The sequence below is a fragment of the Hyla sarda genome, unplaced genomic scaffold (assembly GCF_029499605.1).
Source record: "Hyla sarda isolate aHylSar1 unplaced genomic scaffold, aHylSar1.hap1 scaffold_648, whole genome shotgun sequence".
In the NCBI taxonomy this organism is placed as follows: domain Eukaryota; kingdom Metazoa; phylum Chordata; class Amphibia; order Anura; family Hylidae; genus Hyla; species Hyla sarda.
In genome coordinates, this window is record NW_026610663.1 from 49,997 (window position 1) to 77,582 (window position 27,586).

Consider the following 27,586-nt stretch of genomic DNA (forward strand, 5'->3'; position numbering starts at 1 on the left):
CCAGTATTAGAAAATGCTGCAAAAACAGCGCCACTCTTGTCCACAGGTTGTGTCTGGTTTTGCAGCTCAGCTCCATTGAAGGGAATGGGAATGAGCTGTAGTACTACACACAACCAGTGGACAGAGGTGGCGCTGTTTTTTCAAAAATAAAAGAAGCAGAGTTTTTCTTACACTGGACAACCCCTTTAAGTCAATACCCCCACCCCTTTATTTCTTGATAGTGCAGCTACATAAAGGGGTACTCCGCCCCTAGACATCTTATCCTCTATCCAAAGGATAGGAGATAAGATGTCTGATCACGGGGGTCCCGCCGCCGGGGACCCCTGCAATCACCCTGCTGCACCCGGCTATCGTTTAGAGTGTGGGGTGCAGCGCCGGAGGCTCGTGACGTCATGGTCACACCCCTCAATGCAAGATTATGGGAGGGGGCGTGATGGCCGTCACGCCCCCTCCCATAGACTTGCATTGAGGGGGCGTGGCTGTGACGTCACAAGCCCTCGCCCCGCATCGCCAGTCATCCAGCACGAAGTGAGGTTCCCTCCATGCACCGGATGTCTGGGCTGCCGTAGCCAAGATCGCGGGGGTCCCCAGCTTTTGGTATGGGATCAGATGTCTAGGGGCGGAGTACCCCTTTAATGTCCTTCTCAATAACGTTGCCTTCAAAAAGCCGTAAGAACATTTATCGTCTTCTGCTCTACAGGTTTTCCCAGCATCGATGGAGAGAGATGGCGGCAGCTGCGCCGGTTCACGATCTCCTCCCTGAGGAATTTTGGCATGGGGAAGACGTCTATGGAGAGACGGGTGTTAGAAGAATCTGAGCTCCTCATCAGCGCTGTGACCCTGACCGGAGGTGAGCGCCCCCTACTGGTCAGTATGGAGGGAGACATCTCTGGTTCAGCTCACCACTCGTGACGGACATCAATGAGCAGCGGCGTTTGTAGACAGGCTTGGAGCACGGACAGTGCGGCCCGTATCCCGGATGATATGGAGCAAGCAGAGGAGGTCGGGGGTCCAGCTCACAAAAATAGGCTAAAACATAACTTTTACTTCACATGTATAAAAAAATATGGACACAAAGGCAAAAAAAAACACTAAAAACCTATAGGTACATTAAAAGCAAAACACCGACGTGTTTCGAACTAGCTACGAGTTCTTAATCATGGCAGGTCGTGACTAAGAACTCGTAGCTAGTTCAAAACGTGTCAGAGTTTTAGTCTATTTTTGTGAGCCGGACCCCCGACCTCCTCTGCTTGCTCCAACAGAATCTAGGGGTAGATCTATGGTAGGATTTTTTTGTGTTTTTTTTTTTTTTTACCTGACATCTTGTGACCAATCACACGATACCACATGGTGGCTGCACTTCCATAGTCTCTCCTCCTCACAGAAGAAGGCGACATTAGCAAGGCAAGGGTAAACATGGACACTTCAGGGTCTTTGGCCTCGGGCAGGTTGTTAGAGCCCAGAGGTGCGGGGCCGGTACCGCTGAAGCTTCTGACATTATTGGCTGTTGCCAAATCATGGTCCCAAGATATTAAAGGGGTACTCCACTGGAAAACATTTTCTTTTAAATCCTCTGATGCCAGGAAGTTAAACAGATTTGTAAATTACTTCTATGAAAAAATGTCAATCCTTCCAATAATTATCAGCTGCTGTATAATATACAGGAAGTTCTTTTTGAATTTCCTTTCTGTCTGACCACAGTGCTCTCTGCTGACACCTCTGTCCATGTCAGGAACTGTCCAGAGCAGCATATGTTTGCTATGGGGATTTGCTCCGACTCTAGACAGTTCCTAAAATGGACAGAGGTGTCAGCAGAGAGCAGTTGTGGTCAGGCAGAAAGGAAATTTAAAAAGAAAAAAACTTCCTCTGTATTATACAGCAGCTGATAAGTAATGGAAGGATTAAGATTGTTTAACAGAATGAATGTACAAATCTGTTTAACTTTCCGGCACCAGTTGATTTGAACGAAATTGTTTTTCAATGGAGTACCCCTTTAAATCAACTGGTGCCAGAAAGTTAAACAGATTTGTAAATTACTTCTATATTTTTTTTATCCTTCCAGTACTTATCAGCTGCTGTTATGATCCACAGGAAGTGCTTTTCTTTTTTGAATTTCCTTCCTGTCTGACCACAGTGCTCTCTGCTGACACCTCTGTCCATTTTAGGAACTGTCCAGAGTAGAAGCAAATCCCCACAGAAAACCTTTCCTGCTCTGGACAGTTCCTAAAATGGACAGAGGTGTCAGCAGAGAGCACTGTGGTCAGACAGAAAGGAAATTCAAAAAAGATAAGAACTTCCTGTGGAGCATACAGCAGCAGATAAGTACTGGAAGGATTAAGATTTTTTAATAGAAGTAATTTACAAATCTGTTTAACTTTTTGGCTTAAGTTGATAAAATGTTTTTTTTTTTCCAGTGGAGTGCCCCTTTAAGATGGGATCAACAAAGGACAGATGTCTAATAGAAGATCACACACCAGGGACCTCCCCACATAGACTATAAAGGAGGCCTGAGCCCCTGCCCTTGTGATGCCTCCTTAAACAGATTTGTAAATTACTTCTATTAAAAAATATTAATCCTTGCAGTACTGTTTAGCTGCTGAATACTACAGAGGAAATTCTTTTCATTTTGGAACACAGAGCTCTCTGCTGACATCACAAGCACAGTGCTCTCTGCTGACATCTCTGTCCATTTTAAGAACTGTCCAGAGAAGGAGAAAATCCCCATAGCAAACATATGCTGTTCTGGACAGTTCCTAAAATGGACAGAGATGTCAGTAGAGAGCACTGTGCTCGTGATGTCAGCAGAGAGCTCTGTGATCCAAAAAGAAAATAATTTCCTCTGTAGTATTCAGCAGCTAATAAGTACTGGAAGGATTAAGATTTTTTAATAAAAGTCATTTACAAATCTGAGATTAAAGAAGATGTGCTGTTCTCAAGGGCATGGATGATAGTAAAAGTATGGGAGAGGGGAAAGAGATAATGAGGTGTGGGTGTGAGAAAGACGTGGGATTCCGGGTTTTATAGGTAGCCAAAATACTCAGATAAATGAGGGTTAATAAAACAAATTTATTAAAGTACTAAATATACAGTAGTCCTAGAGTGGGTGCCGGCAATCCACTCCGGAAGATAAACAATAAAAAGTTGGTAATGGTAAAATATCATAAAATATCACAAAGTTTCATGTAGTTTATTGCACATAAAATGTCTTCTCCAGCAGATGGAAACAATGTACTCCAGGAACGATTCCTGCACAGTCACTAAAAGTCTCCGTTTAGATGTGCGGGAGAAGCGCTGGAGCAACTCACAAAACTCACAAAAAAGCCCGCTGATGTCACGCTGGTCTCGTGTGTCAGCACGCACGAGACCGGCACGACATCAGCACGCACGAGATCGGCACGACATCAGCACGCACGAGACCGGCACGACATCAGCACGCGCGAGACCGGCACGACATCAGCGCGCACGAGACCGGCACGACATCAGCGCGCACGAGACCGGCACGACATCAGCGCGCACGAGACCGGCACGACATCAGCGCGCACGAGACCGGCACGACATCAGCGAGCACGAGACCGGCACGACATCAGCGCGCACGAGACCGGCACGACATCAGCACGCACGAGACCGGCACGACATCAGCACGCACGAGACCGGCACGACATCAGCACGCACGAGACCGGCACGACATCAGCACGCACGAGACCGGCACGACATCAGCACGCACGAGACCGGCACGACATCAGCACGCACGAGACCGGCACGACATCAGCACGCACGAGACCGGCACGACATCAGCGCGCACGAGACCGGCACGACATCAGCGCGCACGAGACCGGCACGACATCAGCGCGCACGAGACCGGCACGACATCAGCACGCACGAGACCGGCTCGACATCAGCACGCACGAGACCGGCACGACATCAGCGCGCACGAGACCGGCACGACATCAGCACGCACGAGACCGGCACGACATCAGCGCGCACGAGACCGGCACGACATCAGCGCGCACGAGACCGGCACGACATCAGCGCGCACGAGACCGGCACGACATCAGCGCGCACGAGACCGGCACGACATCAGCGCGCACGAGACCGGCACGACATCAGCACGCACGAGACCGGCACGACATCAGCACGCACGAGACCGGCACGACATGAGCACGCACGAGACCGGCACGACATGAGCACGCACGAGACCGGCACGACATCAGCACGCACGAGACCGGCACGACATCAGCACGCACGAGACCGGCACGACATCAGCACGCACGAGACCGGCACAACATCAGCACGCACGAGACCGGCACGACATCAGCACGCACGAGACCGGCACGACATCAGCACGCACGAGACCGGCACGACATCAGCACGCACGAGACCGGCACGACATCAGCGCGCACGAGACCGGCACGACATCAGCGCGCACGAGACTCACCATGCATTTATCATTTACAAATCTGTTTAACTTTCTGGCACCAGTTGATTTAAAAAAAAATTAAAAAATGAAAAAGTTTTCCATCGGAGTACCCCTTTAACTGAACCATTTATTTTTATTTTTTTATTCGGGAGTTGAACTGCAACTCCCAGCATGCCCTGATACTGCCTGAGGCTCAGCAGCTGCTCAAAATAAGAACTACAACTCCCAGCATGTTGGACTATATAGTAGTACAGGGACATGCGCAGACATTTTGGGGGGCAGTGGCTGAACTGAAAAAAGGGCACTTCCCATAATTATTTTTATAAATGTCCACATAATATTGCCAGACTGCCCAGGGCACATTTATGGGGAATATCAAAAGGGCAGCGGCTCAAGCCCCCTTTCTAGTCAACCTGTGCACATCCCAGTAGTTTGTATATAGTACAGGTCAGTGTTTCCCAACCATGGGTGCCTCCAGCTGTTGCAGAACTACAACTCCCAGCATGCCCGGACAGCTAACGGCTGTCCGGGCATGCTGGGAGTTTTAGTTTTGCAACAGCTGGAGGCTCTCTGGTTGGAAAACACTGGTATAAAATATGCTGCAACATTCCGGGAGTTGGAGTATTATTTCGATAAATACCGCCATGGTGGCCAAAATCCCTGTTGTGCTGGTAAAATACCGGCCAGGTGGCAACCCTATGACTACTATAGGGACCTGCCATCTTTCAGCAGGACAATGCTCCATGTCCTAGGGCTCGGATCTCTAGGGAGTGTTTGAAGGAACATGACAATGAATGAAGTGATGACCATATTCGAATTCGCGATATTTAGCGAAAATACAGACGAATATTCGTCCTATGTTCTGTTCGCGAACTTCGCATATTTGCTATGTTCGTTCTTTTTATTTTTTTCTTGCGGAAATTCGTAATGAAATACGCATAGTGCGTACGCGCAATTATATCTTTCACCTATAAGAAGGGAGGGATCAGTGTCCAGTCTGGAAGTGTCGATATTCGCATCAATTTGCATAAAAATTTGCATAAACAATTTGCATTTAAAAAAGGAATATTCGTCATTATGAACATATATCGCTATATTCTAAATATTCGCAAAATGCCGATATTTGTGTTAAAAAATTGCATTTCGAATATTCACGCTCAACACTAAAAGAATTCCCTCCTTGTCTTGGCCCCAATCTCACTGGACTGTGACCCCAGTGGGACATGTTTGGGATCTGCTGCAGCTGGCATGGGTGGATGGAGAATGTTCACAACCTTGTGGAATCTGATGCTATGATGGAACCAAGATGGTGGGCCGACCTAGATGTTCCTAATGCAGGGATCATTGTATCATTTTCTTTATTTTCTCAGGAAAACCTTTCAATCCTCTGAACCTGCTGGGCTGCGCGGTGGGGAACATCACCAGTTACGCTCTGCTGGGCGAACACTTCGACTATAAAGACCCAAAATTACAGGAACTGATCATAACCACGAGGAAATTCATCTTCAACACGCACTCCCCCCTACATGAGGTAAACGGGACTTGGTTTATCCCACATATATGGAAATGTAGAAAATTACCATGTAGGGTTTCTCCCATAAGGAACGAACATCAGGTATCTGCAGGATAGGAGATAAATGTCTCACCGTTGGGGGAACCCCAATGAGGATGGGCGCAGGGATTCCCGAGTACCCAATCTGATAGGTGAGTGGTGGATGGACATATTTGCTGATGTGGTGTCGGGTGAGGATAATGTGCAATTAACCTTTTCGTGACGCCAGGGCGTGGTTGACTTATACACCACCCGAGGTTGAGACAGTTTCTCCTGGGCCAGGCACGGCCCACCGATGCAAGGTTACGGAAAAAGTTACTTTACTGAGGCAGGATAGATGATAAAATCTGTTACAGCTCAGATTGGTATAAAGAGAGGAGCAGGGTGAACATTGGAAGCTTATCGGCTTGCTGGGACTTATAGTTGATTGTGCTGTGTATGACTGACTTGCTGTGTGGCAACCCACGCTTGACTTTAGTGACTTGTATGACTGACTTGAATCCCAGAGACTTTAGCGCTTACCGCAAGGCTTGACATTCACCTGGGTACTGAGGTCATTCTCTGGAAGATGTGCGGTTGTAGGATTAGACTTGAGGCCTCCTCAGATCATCTCACAGACTCCTCAGACTTCTCCAAACTGTACCTCAGCATAAACTGCACTAGTCCTCAGAACTGGACTAGTCTGACCTCTGAACTCCTACTACACTATACAAGGAGCAGATTTAGAGCATTCCCATTGGGCACATAAGTCACATGGTTCACCTCATACACACTCCCCTAACAACAGGATTTCTAAGTTTTAACAGTCTTAAAGCAACAGGTACATAGAAAATACCAATATATTGAGTAGTGTGGACCCAAGATGGACACTGAAGGCAACATCTGCCACACAGGATGGGCACTATACTATATTCTGTACTGGGTCACCACACTGACGCTCCTCCCAATTGTATGGGCCTGTGGAAGATAGCTGGGGAGCTGAGAGCTGCGCTCCTCCTCAGGCCCAGACAGATGGATGGAGCTGTAGTGTTCTCATGATCATGGGGGTCCTAGTGGTTGAACCTCCACTTTAATTCAATAGGTTAAGATTGTTCTAAAACCGCAGTGAAATCCCTCCGGTCTGTGCCGAGATCTGATCATTTAGTGACAGGGCGGCACCACTGACAGATTCCGATCCTTACACGTCCCATTAATGGAGGCTTCATCCTCACCATGACTGGGACCTGAAGCTGTATACATGTATACATTACACTTCATCATTGGGCCCCACCACTTCATCATTGGGCCCCACCACTTCATCATTGGGCCCCACCACTTCATCATTGGGCCCCACCACTTCATCATTGGGCCCCACCACTTAATCATTGGGCCTCACCACTTAATCATTGTGCCTCACCTCTTAATCATTGGGCCTCACCACTTAATCATTGTGCCTCACCACTTAATCATTGTGCCCCACCACTTAATCATTGGGCCCCACCACATAATCATTGGGCCTCACCTCTTAATCATTGGGCCCCACCACTTATTCATTGGGCCCCACCACTTAATCATTGGGCCTCACCACTTAATGATTGGGCCTCACCACTTAATCATTGGGCCTCACCACTTAATCATTGGGCCCCACCACTTAATCATTGGGCCTCACCACTTAATCATTGGGCCTCACCACTTAATCATTGGGCCTCACCACTTAATCATTGGGCCTCACCACTTAATCATTGGGCCTCACCACTTAATCATTGGGCCCCACCACTTAATCATTGTGCCTCACCACCTAATCATTGGGCCTCACCACTTAATCATTGGGCCTCACCACTTAATCATTGGGCCTCACCACTTAATCATTGGGCCTCACCACTTAATCATTGGGCCTCACCACTTAATCATTGGGCCTCACCACTTAATCATTGGGTCTCACCACTTAATCATTGGGCCTCACCACTTAATCATTGGGCCTCACCACTTAATCATTGGGCCTCACCACTTAATCATTGGGCCCCACCACTTAATCATTGTGCCTCACCACCTAATCATTGGGCCTCACCACTTAATCATTGGGCCTCACCACTTAATCATTGGGCCTCACCACTTAATCATTGGGCCTCACCACTTAATCATTGGGCCTCACCACTTAATCATTGGGCCTCACCACTTAATCATTGGGCCTCACCACTTAATCATTGGGCCTCACCACTTAATCATTGGGCCCCACCACTTAATCATTGGGCCTCACCACTTAATCATTGGGCCTGACCACTTAATCATTGGGCCTCACCACTTAATCATTGGGCCTCACCACTTAATCATTGGGCCTCACCACTTAATCATTGGGCCTCACCACTTAATCATTGGGCCTCACCACTTAATCATTGGGCCTCACCACTTAATCATTGGGCCTCACCACTTAATGATTGTGCCCCACCACTTAATCATTGGGCCCCACCACTTAATCATTGGGCCTCACCACTTAATCATTGTGCCCCACCACTTAATCATTGGGCCTCACCACTTAATCATTGGGCCTCACTACTTAATCTTTCAATTCAGATGCTTTATTCAGTCCCATTGGTGCATAAAATCCGACTCCTACCAATGACCTCACCTTTAGGCTTCTTTCACACTACAAAATTACTCCGTTTTAAAGATCCGTACGAAGTTCCGTCTGAAAATTGCCAGTAAAACGGCTGTTACAAAATCCTATACGACCGTTAGGAAATCCCATTATAGTCTATGGGATTTTTCTAATGGCCGTTTTAACCCGTTATTAATAACGACCATTCTTTTTTGACAGAAGATAGTAACGGGAGAAATAGTGCATGCACTCTTTCTCCCGTTCATTCGCCCGTTACAAAATAACGTCCGTTATTAATAAAGGGTTAAAACGGCTATTAGAAAAATCCCATAGACTATGATGGGATTTCTTAACGGCCGCATAGAATTTTGTAACTGCCGTTTTACTGCCGATTTTCAGACGGAACTTTGTACGAATCTTTAAAACGGAGTAATTTTGTAGAGTGAAAGGGGCCTTACTGACATCTGTGATAGGACGGGTCCTCCTATAGAGCTCCCGAGTCTGCTGACTCCATTACTGCGGAGACCAAACCTCAAAATCAGCACAAAGTCCTGTGCCCACTGGGGACTTCATGGCCGATCAGCTGCAACCAAGCACAATGCCAGGATGAGGCGGTGTAAAGCACATGTGACAGGAGTGACTCCATATTAATGTCTATGGACAGAGAACAGGAGCGACTCCATATTAATGTCTATGGACAGAGAACAGGAGCGACTCCATATTAATATCTATGGACAGAGAACAGGAGCGACTCCATATTAATGTCTATGGACAGAGAACAGGAGCGACTCCATATTAATGTCTATGGACAGAGAACAGGAGCGACTCCATATTAATGTCTATGGACAGAGAACAGGAGCGACTCCATATTAATGTCTATGGAAAGAGAACGCAAGCGATATTACTGTCTATGGACAGAGAACAGGAGCGACTCCATATTAATGTCTATGGACAGAGAACATGAGCGACTCCATATTAACGTCTATGGACAGAGAAGGAGCAACTCCATATTAATGTCTATGGACAGAGAACAGGAGTGACTCCATATTAATGTCTATGGACAGAGAACGGGAGTGACTCCATATTAATGTCTATGGACAGAGAACAGGAGCGACTCCATATTAATGTCTATGGACAGAGAACAGGAGCAACTCCATATTAATGTCTATGGACAGAGAACAGGAGCGACTCCATATTAATGTCTATGGACAGAGAACAGGAGCGACTCCATATTAATGTCTATGGACAGAGAACATGAGCGACTCCATATTAATGTCTATGGACAGAGAACAGGAGCGACTCCATATTAATGTCTATGGACAGAGAACATGAGCGACTCCATATTAATGTCTATGGACAGAGAACATGAGCGACTCCATATTAATGTCTATGGACAGAGAACTGGAGCGACTCCATATTAACGTCTATGGACAGAGAACAGGAGCAACTCCATATTAATGTCTATGGACAGAGAACGGGAGTGACTCCATATTAATGTCTATGGACAGAGAACAGGAGCGACTCAATATTAATGTCTATGGACAGAGAACAGGAGCAACTCCATATTAATGTCTATGGACAGAGAACAGGAGCGACTCCATATTAATGTCTATGGACAGAGAACAGGAGCGACTCCATATTAATGTCTATGGACAGAGAACATGAGCGACTCCATATTAATGTCTATGGACAGAGAACAGGAGCGACTCCATATTAATGTCTATGGACAGAGAACATGAGCGACTCCATATTAATGTCTATGGACAGAGAACTGGAGCGACTCCATATTAACGTCTATGGACAGAGAACAGGAGCAACTCCATATTAATGTCTATGGACAGAGAACGGGAGTGACTCTATATTAATGTCTATGGACAGAGAACAGGAGCGACTCCATATTAATGTCTATGGACAGAGAACAGGAGCGACTCCATATTACTGTCTATGGACAGAGAACAGGAGCGACTCCATATTAATGTCTATGGACAGAGAACAGGAGCAACTCCATATTAATGTCTATGGACAGAGAACAGGAGCAACTCCATATTAATGTCTATGGACAGAGAACGGGAGTGACTCTATATTAATGTCTATGGACAGAGAACAGGAGCGACTCCATATTAACGTCTATGGACAGAGAACAGGAGCAATTCCATATTAATGTCTATGGACAGAGAACGGGAGTGACTCCATATTAATGTCTATGGACAGAGAATAGGAGCGACTCCATATTAATGTCTATGGACAGAGAACAGGAGCGACTCCATATTAATGTCTATGGACAGAGAACAGGAGCAACTCCATATTAATGTCTATGGACAGAAAACGGGAGTGACTCCATATTAATGTCTATGGACAGAGAACGGGAGTGACTCCATATTAAAGGGGTACTCCGGTGGAAAACTTTTTCTTTTCAATCAACTGGTACCAGAAAGTTAAACAGATTTGTAAATTATTTCAATTAAAAAATCTTAATCCTTCCAGTACTTCTTAGCTGCTGAATACTACACAGGAAATTATTTTTTTTTGGAACACAGAGCTCTCTGCTGACATCACGAGCACAGTGCTCTCTGCTGACATCTCTGTCCATTTTAGGAACTGTCCAGAGCAGCATATGTTTTCTATGGACAGTTCTTAAAATGGACAGAGGTTTTAGCAGAGAGCACTGTGGTCTTGATGTCAGCAGAGAGCTCTGTGTTCCAAAAAGAAAATAATTTCCTGTGTAGTATTCAGCAGCTAAGAAGTACTGGAAGGATTAAGATTTTTTAATTGAAGTAATGTACAAATCTGTTTAACTTTCTGGCACCAGTTGATTAAAAAAAAAAAAGTTTTCCATTGGAGTACCCCTTTAATGTCTATGGACAGACAATGGGAACGACTCCATATTTGACGTGTACCATTAGTCTCTCATTACCCTCTTGATACATTGTGTCCGTCTCATATAGAGAATCTGACATTTTCTTTTGTTTTTCTCGGACAGCTTGGAAACACTTTCCCAGTTCTACTGAGCGTTCCAATTCTGAAGGAGAAAATCTTCAAGGAAAGTTCCCAGCTGATCTCATTCGTCAAAAAATACATCGAGCAGCATAAAAAGAGTCTAAATCCGACCGCTCCCCGCGACTTCATTGACTACTTCCTGATAAAGATAAAACAGGTAAAGATGTAGCAGAGCTGAGAGCGTAAATGTAGAGCCAAGTCTTTTAATGTAGCCTAATTGTATTGTAGCAGAGCTGCCGACTTCACTGAGAGGTTGTCATAGCCCCGCCCCCTGTATGACATCACTGGCAGCTATAGTAAGCAATGATTAAGAACCTACCCTTTTAAAGATGTTAGTGGGTGTATTGCGGTTGCGTTTCTCTTTTTGGGAACTTGAATGAAATGTAAACAAAGAGATTTTTTGTATCAGTTTTTCCTATGTATTTGTTATGACTTTATTGGGAAGGATTTATTTACGTGAAAATGTGCACAAGTATAATATGCAAGAAATCTGTGCACACACAGCCACTAGGTACAGTGTTTCTGGTGTAGCAGAGTGGACTATGTGCAGTGTTTCTGGTGTTGTAGAGTGGACTATGTACAGTGTTTTTTGTGTAGCAGAATGGATTATGTGCTGTGTTTCTGGTGTAGCAGAGTGGACTATGTATAGTGTTTCTCTTGTGTAGCAGAGTGGATTATGTGCTGTGTAGCAGATTGGACTATGTACAGTGTTTCTGATGTACCAGAGTGGACTATGTATAGTGTTTCTCTTGTGTGGCAGAGTGGATTATGTGCTGTGTAGCAGATTGGACTATGTACAGTGTTTCTCTTGTGTAGCAGAGTGGATTATGTGCTGTTTTTCTGGTGTAGCAGATTGGACTATGTATGTGGTGTACCCTGTCTGCCCCTACATGTGTTTCGAAAAGTCTCATCCTCAGGAGACTCTTCCTTGAAGCCTCTTGAGAAAGAGACTTCTCGAAACACATGTAGGAGCGAGACAGGGTACACCAGGACCCCGGATGTCTCAATCAGGTGAATAGCACTGCTATTGTTATACTCGGTATAGTAGCATAATGAGGACCTTTCCGGTTCTCCTTTGGGGGTATCCCTGTGAGTGTTTTGGGGTTTATGTATTTTAAGGGTTGGTAGTTTTTAGAGGTGGGTCCTTGTGAGTTATTTTGTAAACTTTTTTGTATTTTTTGATGTTCAATAAAGCCTTTTTGTACTATGGATTGTCAGTTTTGTAGGTGTTTCTATTATGGTATCTGACAGTGCTGGGATTTGTAAGTTGTTGGACTATGTATGTGTAGCACAGTAGACTATGTGCTGTGTTTCTGGTATAGCAGACTGGACTATGTACAGTGTTTTTGGTGCAGCAAAATGAACTATGTGCTGTGTTTATCTGGTGTAGCAGAGTGGACTATGTGCTTTTTTTTGTATAGCAGACTGAACTATGGACAGTGTTTCTGTTGTGGAATAGTGGACTATGTACAGTGTTTCTGGTGTTACAGAGTGGAATATGTACAGTGTTTCTGGTGTAGCAGAGTGGACTATGTACAGTGTTTCTGGTGTAGCAGAGTGGACTAGGTCTTCAGGTGTAACAGAGCAGTAGAGGATTCTGCCCCAGCCTATGACCTTCCCCGGAATGACCTCTTTTATTTTGCAGGAGGAGACCATCGCAGGCAGTAATTTCTCAGACACCAGCCTCCTGATGACCCTTATCGCTCTCCTCGCCGCTGGAACCGAGACCACCACCTCAACTCTTAATTTTGCATTGTTTTTAATTAGCAATTACCCCGATATACAGGGTAAGGAGGTCACTGTATATCTAATGTGTGAAGAAGTTGTGTATATTTGTAGTGCCCACAGGGAGGAAGGGAGTAGTGCAGGACAGCTGGGAGTAGTAGTACAACAATACCAGTCTATTGTGGCTTGAATGCCTGAGTGGACCCTAAAATTTTATAATAGGGGTCTGCACTATGAGGGTAGTTCTTCACCCCCAGGCACCCTATTGTGGCAGTGTCTGGGTGCTGGTGACCCCCCGGCACCCTATTGTGGCAGTGTCTGTTGCTGGTGACCCCCAAGACCCTATTGTGGCAGTGTCTGGGTGCTGGTCACCCTATGGTGGCAGTGTCTGGTATGCTGGTGACCCCCGACACCCTATTGTGGCAGTGTCTGGGTGCTGGTGACCCCTGACAGCCTATTTTAGCAGTGTCTGGTGTGCTGGTGACCCTCGGGCACCCTATTGTAGCAGTGTCTGGTGTGCCTATGATGTAAGGTGCAAATTAATCCAAACAGAAACTGCTATAAACGGGGAAAAAAACTATCCTCTGTGTGGCCAATACAGGATACAGTCTCTTACAGTACATGATACAGTCTCTTACAGTACAGGGTACAGTCTCTTACAGTACAGGATACAGTCTCTTACAGTACAGGATACAGTCTCTTACAGTACAGGGTACACGGACTGGGCTTAGGGTAAGAGAAGGGGTTAACAATCTCCTTAGTAGCCTTCTTGGTTGGGGTAATGGAGTAAGACTCTAGGGACTCTGGAGACATTTTAGATGTTGCTTTTGAATACAGACAAATAAAGCCAGTGCGGTAAATACTTTGTTTCCCTCAGTTAGTTGTGCTATGATTCCCCATCACAGGGTGTAAGGCAGGAAAGGTCATGGTGTGGAAATCACATGGTATAGGCTCCAGTCGGAGCCCCACTAACAGTCCAGTGGAAGCAGAAGAACTCTTGAACAAGGGCCATTCTGACAGCACTTGACTTTTTGTGGTCTTCTGACTAGTCAGTGCTGCGTGGCTTACACGTCACAACCTTTTTACCTTACACCCTGGGATAGGGAACTGTAATGCAGCAAACCATGAGTAAAATCTTCTACACTCTCCACAGTGAGCCAAGCTGTGTAGCCCATCCCCAGTAGAGGGCGCCGTAGTGGACTGTGTCCCTTAGTATCACTACAGACGCCCAATCAGAGACTTTCCTACAGTATAATGGCTGCTAAAGCTCCTAGAGGGAATTGGATCCAAATCCTGGAGGAGTCCTGGTGGTTGTGGCCCCTTGTGGTCTCCACTCTCCATGACGTCTTCTATAAATCATGGTCGATGCGTCTCTAGAATCTTATTTTCTTATTTCAGCTAAAGTCCAGGAGGAGATAGATGAGGTCATTGGGCCCCAACGTTCTCCTGGGATCATGGACCGGGCACAGCTGCCGTATACCAACGCTGTTGTCCATGAGGTACAGAGGGTCCTGGACCTGGCCCCAGTGGCTCACTACCATGCCGTGACCAAGGACACTCAATTCCGAGGATTCACCATCCCCAAGGTACAGGACCTTCTCTGCAATCAGTCTTTTCTTGAACTCATTCTGCATCCCAGTTAAAGGGATACTCCACCCCTACAAATCTTTAAGATAGGGGATATGAGGAGGGGAAGGGGGAGCCACAGCCAGACAGTCCTGGCTCATCCTTCCAAGATCAAAAGGGTCTGATGAGGAAAATTTAAGATGTCCGACCCTTCTCTTCACCGACATCATCTGTAGGTGGAGAGTTGGGAGGACCCCATAGTCATTGGCAGTGGTGGGTTAGTCAGACTTTAGTATAAGATGTATGGGCATTGGGCACCTTTATTGGGCTATAAGGTCACTTTATGGACCAAAGACGGACAAGACATGTAAGAAGACCAATCAGATTGAGACCCCCCAGTGAAATATAATCCCATAAGGAAATAACATGTAGGGGGCAAAAAATAGACAAGAATGTCAACAAACACGTCCTCACCTGGTGGAGCTCACAGAGCTGAGGGATTGTTACAATGTATCAGTATCCAGACTGGTACAGATATAGACCCCCCCCCATTAGACAGGTACAGATATAGACCCCCCCCCATTATACAGGTACAGATATAGACCCCCCCCCATTAGACAGGTACAGATATAGACCCCCCCCCATTAGACAGGTACAGATATAGACCCCCCCCCCCCATAGACTGGTACAGATATAGACACCCCCCCCCATTAGACAGGTACAGATATAGACCCCCCCCCATTAGACAGGTACAGATATAGACACCCCCCCCATTAGACAGGTACAGATATAGACCCCCCCCATTAGACAGGTACAGATATAGACCCCCCCCCCCCCATTAGACTGGTACAGATATAGACATCCCCCATTAGACTGGCATAGATATAGATACCCCATTAGACTGTTACAGATATAGACATCCCTCATTAAACTGGTACAGGTATAGACCCCCCATTAGATTGGTACAGATATAGACCCCCCCATTAGACTTGTACACATATAGACCCCCCCCCCCCCCATTAGACTGGTACAGATATAGACATCCCCCATTAGACTGGTACAGATATAGACATCCCCATTAGACTGGTACAGATATAGACATCCCCATTAGACTGGTACAGATATAGACCACCCATTAGACTGGTACAGATATAGACTCCCCCATTGGACTGGTACAGATATAGACATCCCCCATTAGACTGGTGCAGATATAGACATCCCCATTATACTGGTACAGATATAGACATCCCCCATTAGACTGGTACAGATATAGACATCCCCCATTAGACTGGTACAGATATAGACATCCCCCATTAGACTTGTACAGATATAGACATCCCCATTACACTGGTACAGATATAGATCCCCCATTAGACTGGTACAGATATAGACCCCCCGATTAGACTGGTACAGATATAGACCCACCCATTAGACTGGTACAGATATAGACATCCCCATTTTACTGGTACAGATATAGACATCCTCATTACACTGGTACAGATATAGATCCCCCATTAGACTGGTACAGATATAGACCCCCCCCGATTAGACTGGTACAGATATAGACCCACCCATTAGACTGGTACAGATATAGACATCCCCATTATACTGGTACAGATATAGACATCCCCCATTAGACTGGTGCAGATATAGACATCCCCATTATACTGGTACAGATATAGACACCCCTCATTAGACTGGTACAGATATAGACATCCCCCATTAGACTGGTACAGATATAGACATCCCCCATTAGACTGGTACAGATATAGACATCCCCATTACACTGGTACAGATATAGATCCCCCATTAGACTGGTGCAGATATAGACATCCCCATTATACTGGTACAGATATAGACATCCCCCATTAGACTGGTACAGATATAGACATCCCCCATTAGACTGGTACAGATATAGACATCCCCCATTAGACTGGTACAGATATAGACATCCCCATTACACTGGTACAGATATAGATCCCCCATTAGACTGGTACAGATATAGACTCCCCCATTGGACTGGTACAGATATAGACCCCCCCATTAGACTGGTACAGATATAGACCCACCCATTAGACTGGTACAGATATAGATCCCCCATTATACTGGTACAGATATAGACATCCCCCATTAGACTGGAACAGATATAGACCACCCCCCATTAGACTGGTACAGATATAGGCATCCCCCATTAGACTGGTACAGATATAGACATCCCCCATTACACTGGTACAGATATAGATCCCCCATTAGACTGGTACAGATATAGACCCCCCCCCCCATTAGACTGGTACAGATATAGACCCCCCCCCCATTAGACTGGTACAGATATAGATCCCCCATTAGACTGGTACAGATATAGACATCCCCCATTACACTGGTACAGATATAGATCCCCCCATTAGACTGGTACAGATATAGACCCCCCCCATTAGACTGGTACAGATATAGACCCCCCCATTAGACTGGTACAGATATAGACCCCCCATTAGACTGGTACAGATATAGACCCCCCCCCCCATTAGACTGGTACAGATATAGACCCCCCATTATACTGGTACAGATATAGACATCCCCCATTAGACAGGTACAGATATAGACATCTCCCCCCCCCCCATTAGACTGGTACAGATATAGAAATCCCCCATTAGACAGGTATAGATATAGACATCCCCCCTCCCCCCCCATTAGACTGGTACAGATATAGACCCCCCATTAGACTGGTACAGCTATAGACCCCCCATTATACTGGTACAGATATAGACATCCCCATTAGACAGGTACAGATATAGACATCCCCCCCCCCCATTAGACTGGTACAGATATAGACATCCCCCATTAGACTGGTACAGATATAGACCCCCATTAGACTGGTACAGATATAGACATCCCCCATTAGACTGGTACAGATATAGACCCCCCCATTAGACTGGTACAGATATAGACCCCCCCCCCCATTAGACTGGTACAGATGTAGACATCCCCCATTAGACTGGTACAGATATAGATCCCCCATTAGACTGGTACAGATATAGATCCCCCCATTACACTGGTACAGATATAGACCCCCATTAGACTGGTACAGATATAGACCCCCCCATTAGACTGGTTGTCACGATTCGGCTGGCTGGAGGTGGATCCTCTGTGTCAGAGAGGGATTGGCGTGGACCGTGTCGGTGGACCGGTTCTAAGTTGCTACTGGTATTCACCAGAGCCCGCCGCAAAGCGGGATGGTCTTGCAGCGGCGGTAGCAACCAGGTCGTATCCACCGGCAACGGCTCAACCTCTCTGACTGCTGAGATAAGCGCGGTACAAGGGAGTAGACAAGAGCAAGGTCGGACGTAGCAGAAGGTTGGGGCAGGCAGCAAGGATCGTAGTCAGGGGCAACGGCAGGAGGTCTGGAACACAGGCTAGGAACAAACAAGGAAACGCTTTCACTGGCACAATGGCAACAAGATCCGGCGAGGGAGTGCAGGGGAAGTGAGGTATAAATAGGGAAATGCACAGGGGAAGGTACTGATAAAACCTCATGCGCCAATCAGTGGCGCACCGGCCGCGTGCGCCGGGACAGCACAGATGGGGAATGAGTCTGGTAAGCGGGTCGGGATGCGCATCACGAGCGGGCGCGTCCCGCATCGCGAATCGCATCCCGGCTGGGGACATTATCGCAGCGCACCCGGTCAGCAGGTCTGACTGGGGCGCTGCGAACAGAAGAACGCTGTGAGCGCTCCGGGGAGAATCGGGGACCCGGAGCGCTCGGCGTAACACTGGTACAGATATAGACATTCCCCATTATACTGGTACAGATATAGACATTCCCCATTATACTGGTACAGATATAGACCCCCCCCCCCATTAGACTGGTACAGATATAGACCCCCCCCCCATTAGATTGGTACAGATATAGACCCCCCCATTAGACTGGTACAGATATAGACATCCCCCATTAGACTGGTACAGATATAGACATCCCCCATTAGACTGGTACAGATATAGACCCCTCCCATTAGACTGGTACGGATATAGACCCCCCATTAGGCTGGTACAGATATAGATCCCCCCATTAGACTGGTACAGATATAGATCCCCCCATTAGACTGGTACAGATATAGACCCCCCATTAGGCTGGTACAGATATAGACCCCCCATTAGACTGGTACAGATATAGACATCCCCCATTAGACTGGTACAGATATAGACATCCCCCATTAGACTGGTACGGATACAGACCCCCCATTAGACTGTTACAGATAGACCCCCTCATTAGACTGGTACAGATATAGACATTTCCCATTATACTGGTACAGATATAGACCCCCCCCCCATTAGACTGGTACAGATATAGACCCCCCCCCATTAGATTGGTACAGATATAGACCCCCCCATTATACTGGTACAGATATAGACATTCCCCATTATACTGGTACAGATATAGACCCCCCATTAGACTGGTACAGATATAGACATCCCCCATTAGACTGGTACGGATATAGACCCCCCATTAGGCTGGTACAGATATAGACCCCCCATTAGACTGGTACAGATATAGACATCCCCCATTAGACTGGTACAGATATAGACATCCCCCATTAGACTGGTACGGATACAGACCCCCCATTAGACTGTTACAGATAGACCCCCTCATTAGACTGGTACAGATATAGACCCCCCCCCCCCCCCATTAGACTGGTACAGATATAGACCCCCCATTAGACTGGTACAGATACAAACCCCCACATTAGACTGGTACAGATATACACCCCCAATTAGACTGATACAGATATAGATCCCCCATTAGACTGGTACAGATATAGACCCTCCATTATACTGGTACAGATATAGACCCTCCCCCCCATTAGACTGGTACAGATATAGACATCCCCCATTAAACTGGTACAGATATAGACATCCCCATTAGACTGTTACAGATACAGACCCCCCATTAGACTGTTACAGATAGACACCCTCCCCCCCCCATTAGACTGGTACAGATATAGACCCCCCATTAGACTGGTACAGATATAGACCCCCCATTAGACTGGTACAGATATAGACCCCCCCCCCCATTAGACTGGTACAGATATAGACCCCCCCATTAGACTGGTACAGATATAGACATCCCCCATTAGACTGGTACAGATATAGACATCCCCATTAGACTGGTACAGATATAGACCCCCCCCCCCATTAGACTGGTACAGATATAGACATCCCCCATTAGACTGGTACAGATATAGACCCCCCCCCCATTAGACTGGTACAGATATAGACCCCCCCCCATTAGATTGGTACAGATATAGACCCCCCCATTAGACTGGTACAGATATAGACATCCCCCATTAGACTGGTACAGATATAGACATCCCCCATTAGACTGGTACAGATATAGACATCCCCCATTAGACTGGTACAGATATAGACCCCCCATTAGACTGGTACAGATATAGACATCCCCCATTAGACTGGTACAGATATAGACATCCCCCATTAGACTGGTACGGATACAGACCCCCCATTAGACTGTTACAGATAGACCCCCTCATTAGACTGGTACAGATATAGACCCCCCCCCATTAGACTGGTACAGATATAGACCCCCCATTAGACTGGTACAGATATAAACCCCCACATTAGACTGGTACAGATATACACCCCAAATTAGACTGATACAGATATAGATCCCCCATTAGACTGGTACAGATATAGACCCTCCATTATACTGGTACAGATATAGACCCTCCCCCCCATTAGACTGGTACAGATATAGACATCCCCCATTAGACTGGTACAGATATAGACATCCCCATTAGACTGTTACAGATACAGACCCCCCATTAGACTGTTACAGATAGACCCCCCCCCCCATTAGACTGGTACAGATATAGACCCCCCATTAGACTGGTACAGATATAGACCCCCCATTAGACTGGTACAGATATAGACCCCCCCCCATTAGACTGGTACAGATATAGACCCCCCCATTAGACTGGTGCAGATATAGACATCCCCATTAGACTGGAACAGATATAGACCCCCCATTAGACTGGTACAGCTATAGACCTCTCCATTATACTGGTACAGATATAGATCCCCCCCCCATTAGACTTTTACAGATATAGACCCCCCCCCCCATTAGACTGGTACAGATATAGACCCCCCATTAGACTGGTACAGCTATAGACCTCCCCATTATACTGGTACAGATATAGATCCCCCCATTAGACTTTTACAGATATAGACATCCCCCCATTAGACTGGTACAGATATAGACCCCCTATTACACTGGTACAGATATAGACCGCCCCCCCCATTATACTGGTACAGATATAGATCCCCCATTAGACTGGTACAGATATAGACCCCCCCCCCCCATTAGACTGGTACAGATATAGACCCCCCCATTACACTGGTACCGATATAGACCCCCCATTAGACTGATACAGATTTAGATTCCCCCATTAGACTGGTACAGATATAGACCCCCCCCATTAGACTGGTACAGATATAGACCCCCCCCCCCCCATTAGACTGGTACAGATATACACCCCCCATTACACTGGTACAGATATAGACCCCCCCCCCATTAGAATGGTACAGATATAGACCCCCCATTACACTGGTACAGATATAGACCCCCCCCCATTAGACTGGTACAGATATAGACCCCCCCATTAGACTGGTACAGATATAGACCCCCCCATTACACTGGTACAGATATAGACCCCCCCCCCATTAGACTGGTACAGATATAGACCCCCCCATTAGACTGGTACAGATATAGACCCCCCCATTAGACTGGTACAGATATAGACCCCCATTAGACTGGTACAGATATTGACATCCCCCATTAGACTGGTACAGATATAGACATCCCCCATTACACTGGTACAGATATAGACCCCCCCCCCCATTAGACTGGTACAGATATAGACCCCCCATTACACTGGTACAGATATAGACCCCCCCCCCATTAGACTGGTACAGATATAGACCCCCCCATTAGACTGGTACAGATATAAACCCCCCCATTACACTGGTACAGATATAGACCCCCCCCCCATTAGACTGGTACAGATATAGACCCCCCCATTAGACTGGTACAGATATAGACCCCCCCATTAGACTGGTACAGATATAGACCCCCATTAGACTGGTACAGATATTGACATCCCCCATTAGACTGGTACAGATATAGACATCCCCCATTAGACTGGTACAGATACAGACCCCCCATTAGACTGTTACAGATAGACCCCCCCCCCATTAGACTGGTACAGATATAGACCCCCCATTAGACTGGTACAGATATAGACCCCCCATTAGACTGGTACAGATATAGACCCCCCATTAGACTGGTACAGATATACACCCCCAATTAGACTGGTACAGATATAGACCCCCCATTAGACTGGTACAGATATAGATCCCCCATTAGACTGGTACAGATATAGATCCCCCCATTATACTGGTACAGATATAGACCCCCCCCCCCCCATTAGACTGGTACAGATATAGACCCCCATTAGACTGGTACAGATATAGATCTCCCCAATATACTGGTACAGATATTGACCCCCCAATTAGACTGGTACAGATATAGACCCCCCCCCCCCATTATACTGGTACAGATATAGACCCCCCCATTAGACTGGTACAGATATAGATACCCCCATTAGACTGGTACAGATATAGACATCCCCCATTAGACTGGTACTGATATAGACATCCCTCCATTACACTGGTACAGATATAGATCCCCCATTAGACTGGTACAGATATAGACCCCCAATTACACTGGTACAGATATAGATCCCCCCCCCCATTATACTGGTACAGATATAGACCCCCCCATTAGACTGGTACAGATATACACCCCCCCATTAGACTGGTACAGATATAGACACTCCCATTAGACTGGTACAGATATAGATACCCCCATTAGACTGGTACAGATATAGACCCCCCCATTAGACTGGTACAGATATAGACCCCCCATTAGACTGGTACAGATATAGACATCCCCCATTAGACTGGTACAGATATAGATCCCCCCATTAGACTGGTACAGCTATAGACCTCCCCATTATACTGGTACAGATATAGATCCCCCCATTAGACTTTTACAGATATAGACACCCCCCCCCCCCTTTAGACTGGTACAGATATAGACATCCCCATTAGACTGGTACAGATATAGACATCCCCCATTAGACTGGTACAGCTATAGACCTCCCCATTATACTGGTACAGATATAGATCCCCCATTAGACTTTTACAGATATAGACACCCCCCCCCCCCTTTAGACTGGTACAGATATAGACATCCCCCATTAGACTGGTACAGATATAGACATCCCCCCATTAGACTGGTACAGATATAGACCCCCCATTACACTGATACAGATATAGACCCCCCCCATTATACTGGTACAGATATAGATCCCCCATTAGACTGGTACAGATATAGACCCCCCCACCCCATTAGACTGGTACAGATATAGACCCCCCCCATTACACTGGTACAGATATAGACATCCCCCATTAGACTGGTACAGATATACACCCCACATTAGACTGGTACAGATATAGACCCCCCCCCCCCATTAGACTGGTACAGATATAGACACCCCCCATTAGACTGGTACAGATATAGACCCCCATTAGACTGGTACAGATATAGATCCCCCCCATTAGACTGGTACAGATATAGACATCCCCCATTAGACTGGTACAGATATAGACATCCCTCATTAGACTGGTACAGATATAGACATCCCCCATTAGACTGGTACAGATATAGACATCCCCCATTAGACTGGTACAGATATAGATCCCCCATTACACTGGTACAGATATAGACCCCCCCCCCATTAGACTGGTACAGATATAGACCCCCCATTACACTGGTACAGATACAGACCCCCCCCCCCATTAGACTGGTACAGATATAGACCCCCCATTACACTGGTACAGATACAGACCCCCCCCCCCATTACACTGGTACAGATATAGACCCCCCCCCCCCCCCCATTAGACTGGTACAGATATAGACCCCCCATTAGACTGGTACAGATATAGACATCCCCCATTACACTGGTACAGATATTGACATCCCCCATTAGACTGGTACAGATATAGACCCCCCCCCATTAGACTGGTACAGATATAGACCCCCCCCCCATTAGACTGGTACAGATATAGACCCCCCATTAGACTGGTACAGATATAGACCCCCCATTACACTGGTACAGATATTGACATCCCCATTACACTGGTACAGATACAGACCCCCATTAGACTGTTACAGATAGACCCCCCCCATTAGACTGGTACAGATATAGACCCCCCATTAGACTGGTACAGATATAGACATCCCCCATTAGACTGGTACAGATATAGACATCCCCCATTAGACTGGTACAGATACAGACCCCCTATTAGACTGTTACAGATAGACCCCCCCCATTAGACTGGTACAGATATAGACCCCCCCCCCATTAGACTGGTACAGATATACACCCCCAATTAGACTGGTACAGATATAGATCCCCCATTAGACTGGTACAGATATAGATCCCCCCATTATACTGGTACAGATATAGACCCCCCCCCATTATACTGGCACAGATATAGACCCCCCCCCATTAGACTGGTACAGATATAGATCCCCCCATTATACTGGTAAAGATATAGACCCCTCATTAGACTGGTACAGATATACACCCCCCATTAGACTGGTACAGATATAGGCACCCCCATTAGACTGGTACAGATATAGATACCCTCATTAGACTGGTACAGATATAGACATCCCCATTAGACTGGTACAGATATAGACCCCCCATTAGACTGGTACAGATATAGACATCCCCCATTAGACTGGTACAGATACAGACCCCCCAATAGACTGTTACAGATAGACCCCCCCCATTAGACTGGTACAGATATAGATCCCCCCATTAGACTGGTACAGATAAAGACCCCCCATTAGACTGGTACAGCTATAGATCCCTCCATTATACTGGTACAGATATAGACATCCCCCATTAGACTGGTACAGATATAGACATCCCCATTAGACTGGTACAGATATAGACATCCCCATTAGACTGGTACAGATATAGACACCCCCCATTAGACTGGTACAGATATAGACACCCCCCATTAGACTGGTACAGATATCGACATCCCCCATTACACTGATACAGATATAGACATCCCCCCAATAGACTGGTACAGATATAGACACCCCCCATTAGACTGGTACAGATATAGACATCCCCATTAGACTGGTACAGATATAGATCCCCCCATTATACTGGTACAGATATAGACCCCCCCCCCATTAGACTGGTACAGATATAGACCCCCATTAGACTGGTACAGATATAGATCTCCCCAATATACTGGTACAGATATTGACCCCCCAATTAGACTGGTACAGATATACACCCCCCATTAGACTGGTACAGATATAGACCCCCCCATTAGACTGGTACAGATATAGATACCCCCATTAGACTGGTACAGATATAGACATCCCCATTAGACTGGTACAGATATAGACCCCCTCCCCCCCCCATTAGACTGGTACAGATATAGACCTCCCATTAGACTGGTACAGATATAGACCCCCCCATTAGACTGGTACAGATATTGACATCCCCCATTAGACTGGTACAGATATAGACACCCCCATTAGACTGGTACAGATATAGATACCCCCATTAGACTGGTACAGATATAGACATCCCCCATTAGACTGGTACTGATATAGACATCCCCCCATTACACTGGTACAGATATAGATCCCCCATTAGACTGGTACAGATATAGACCCCCCATTACACTGGTACAGATATAGATCCCCCCCCCCCCATTATACTGGTACAGATATAGACCCCCCCATTAGACTGGTACAGATATACACCCCCCCATTAGACTGGTACAGATATAGACACTCCCATTAGACTGGTACAGATATAGATACCCCCATTAGACTGGTACAGATATAGACCCCCCCATTAGACTGGTACAGATATAGACCCCCCATTAGACTGGTACAGCTATAGACCTCCCCATTATACTGGTACAGATATAGATCCCCCATTAGACTTTTACAGATATAGACACCCCCCCCCCTTTAGACTGGTACAGATATAGACATCCCCCATTAGACTGGTACAGATATAGACATCCCCCCATTAGACTGGTACAGATATAGACCCCCCATTACACTGGTACAGATATAGACCCCCCCCCATTATACTGGTACAGATATAGATCCCCCATTAGACTGGTACAGATATAGACCCCCCCCATTACACTGGTACAGATATAGACATCCCCCATTAGACTGGTACAGATATACACCCCACATTAGACTGGTACAGATATAGACCCCCCCCCCCATTAGACTGGTACAGATATAGACACCCCCCATTAGACTGGTACAGATATAGACCCCCATTAGACTGGTACAGATATAGATCCCCCCCATTAGACTGGTACAGATATAGACATCCCCCATTAGACTGGTACAGATATAGACATCCCTCATTAGACTGGTACAGATATAGACATCCCCCATTAGACTGGTACAGATATAGACATCCCCCATTAGACTGATACAGATATAGATCCCCCATTACACTGGTACAGATATAGACCCCCCCCCCCCCCATTAGACTGGTACAGATATAGACCCCCCATTACACTGGTACAGATACAGACCCCCCCCCCCATTAGACTGGTACAGATATAGACCCCCCATTACACTGGTACAGATATAGACCCCCCCCCCATTAGACTGGTACAGATATAGACCCCCCATTAGACTGGTACAGATATAGACATCCCCCATTACACTGGTACAGATATTGACATCCCCCATTAGACTGGTACAGATATAGACCCCCCCCCCCATTAGACTGGTACAGATATAGACCCCCCCCCATTAGACTGGTACAGATATAGACCCCCCATTAGACTGGTACAGATATAGACCCCCCATTACACTGGTACAGATATTGACATCCCCATTACACTGGTACAGATACAGACCCCCATTAGACTGTTACAGATAGACCCCCCCCATTAGACTGGTACAGATATAGACCCCCCATTAGACTGGTACAGATATAGACCCCCCATTAGACTGGTACAGATATAGACATCCCCCATTAGACTGGTACAGATATAGACATCCCCCATTAGACTGGTACAGATACAGACCCCCTATTAGACTGTTACAGATAGACCCCCCCCATTAGACTGGTACAGATATAGACCCCCCCCCCCCATTAGACTGGTACAGATATACACCCCCAATTAGACTGGTACAGATATAGATCCCCCATTAGACTGGTACAGATATAGATCCCCCATTAGACTGGTACAGATATAGACCCCCCATTAGACTGGTACAGATGTAGACCCCCAATTAGACTGGAACAGATATAGACCCCCCATTAGACTGGTACAGATATACACCCCCCATTAGACTGGTACAGATATAGACCCCCCATTAGACTGGAACAGATATAGACCCCCATTAGACTGGTACAGATATAGACCCCCCATTAGACTGGTACAGATATAGACATCCCCCATTACACTGGTACAGATATTGACATCCCCATTACACTGGTACAGATATAGACATCCCCCATTAGACTGGTACAGATATAGACCCCCCCCCCATTAGACTGGTACAGATATAGACCCCCCCCCCCATTAGACTGGTACAGATATA

At 46.5% G+C, this 27,586-nt stretch overlaps 1 protein-coding gene across 1 annotated transcript in view; it reads left to right on the forward strand.

The window, feature by feature from the left end:
- Nucleotides 1-27,586, forward strand: part of LOC130342325 (cytochrome P450 2C8-like) — a gene marked incomplete at its 5' end in the record, with an annotated part of 86,407 nt that overhangs the window by 39,092 nt on the left and 19,729 nt on the right. The window contains 5 exons of the mRNA XM_056554273.1: nucleotides 701-850; nucleotides 5,788-5,948; nucleotides 11,525-11,698; nucleotides 13,187-13,328; nucleotides 14,665-14,852. Of these exons, the coding sequence (XP_056410248.1) occupies nucleotides 701-850; nucleotides 5,788-5,948; nucleotides 11,525-11,698; nucleotides 13,187-13,328; nucleotides 14,665-14,852 (815 nt within the window). The remainder of the gene's footprint in view (nucleotides 1-700; nucleotides 851-5,787; nucleotides 5,949-11,524; nucleotides 11,699-13,186; nucleotides 13,329-14,664; nucleotides 14,853-27,586) is intronic.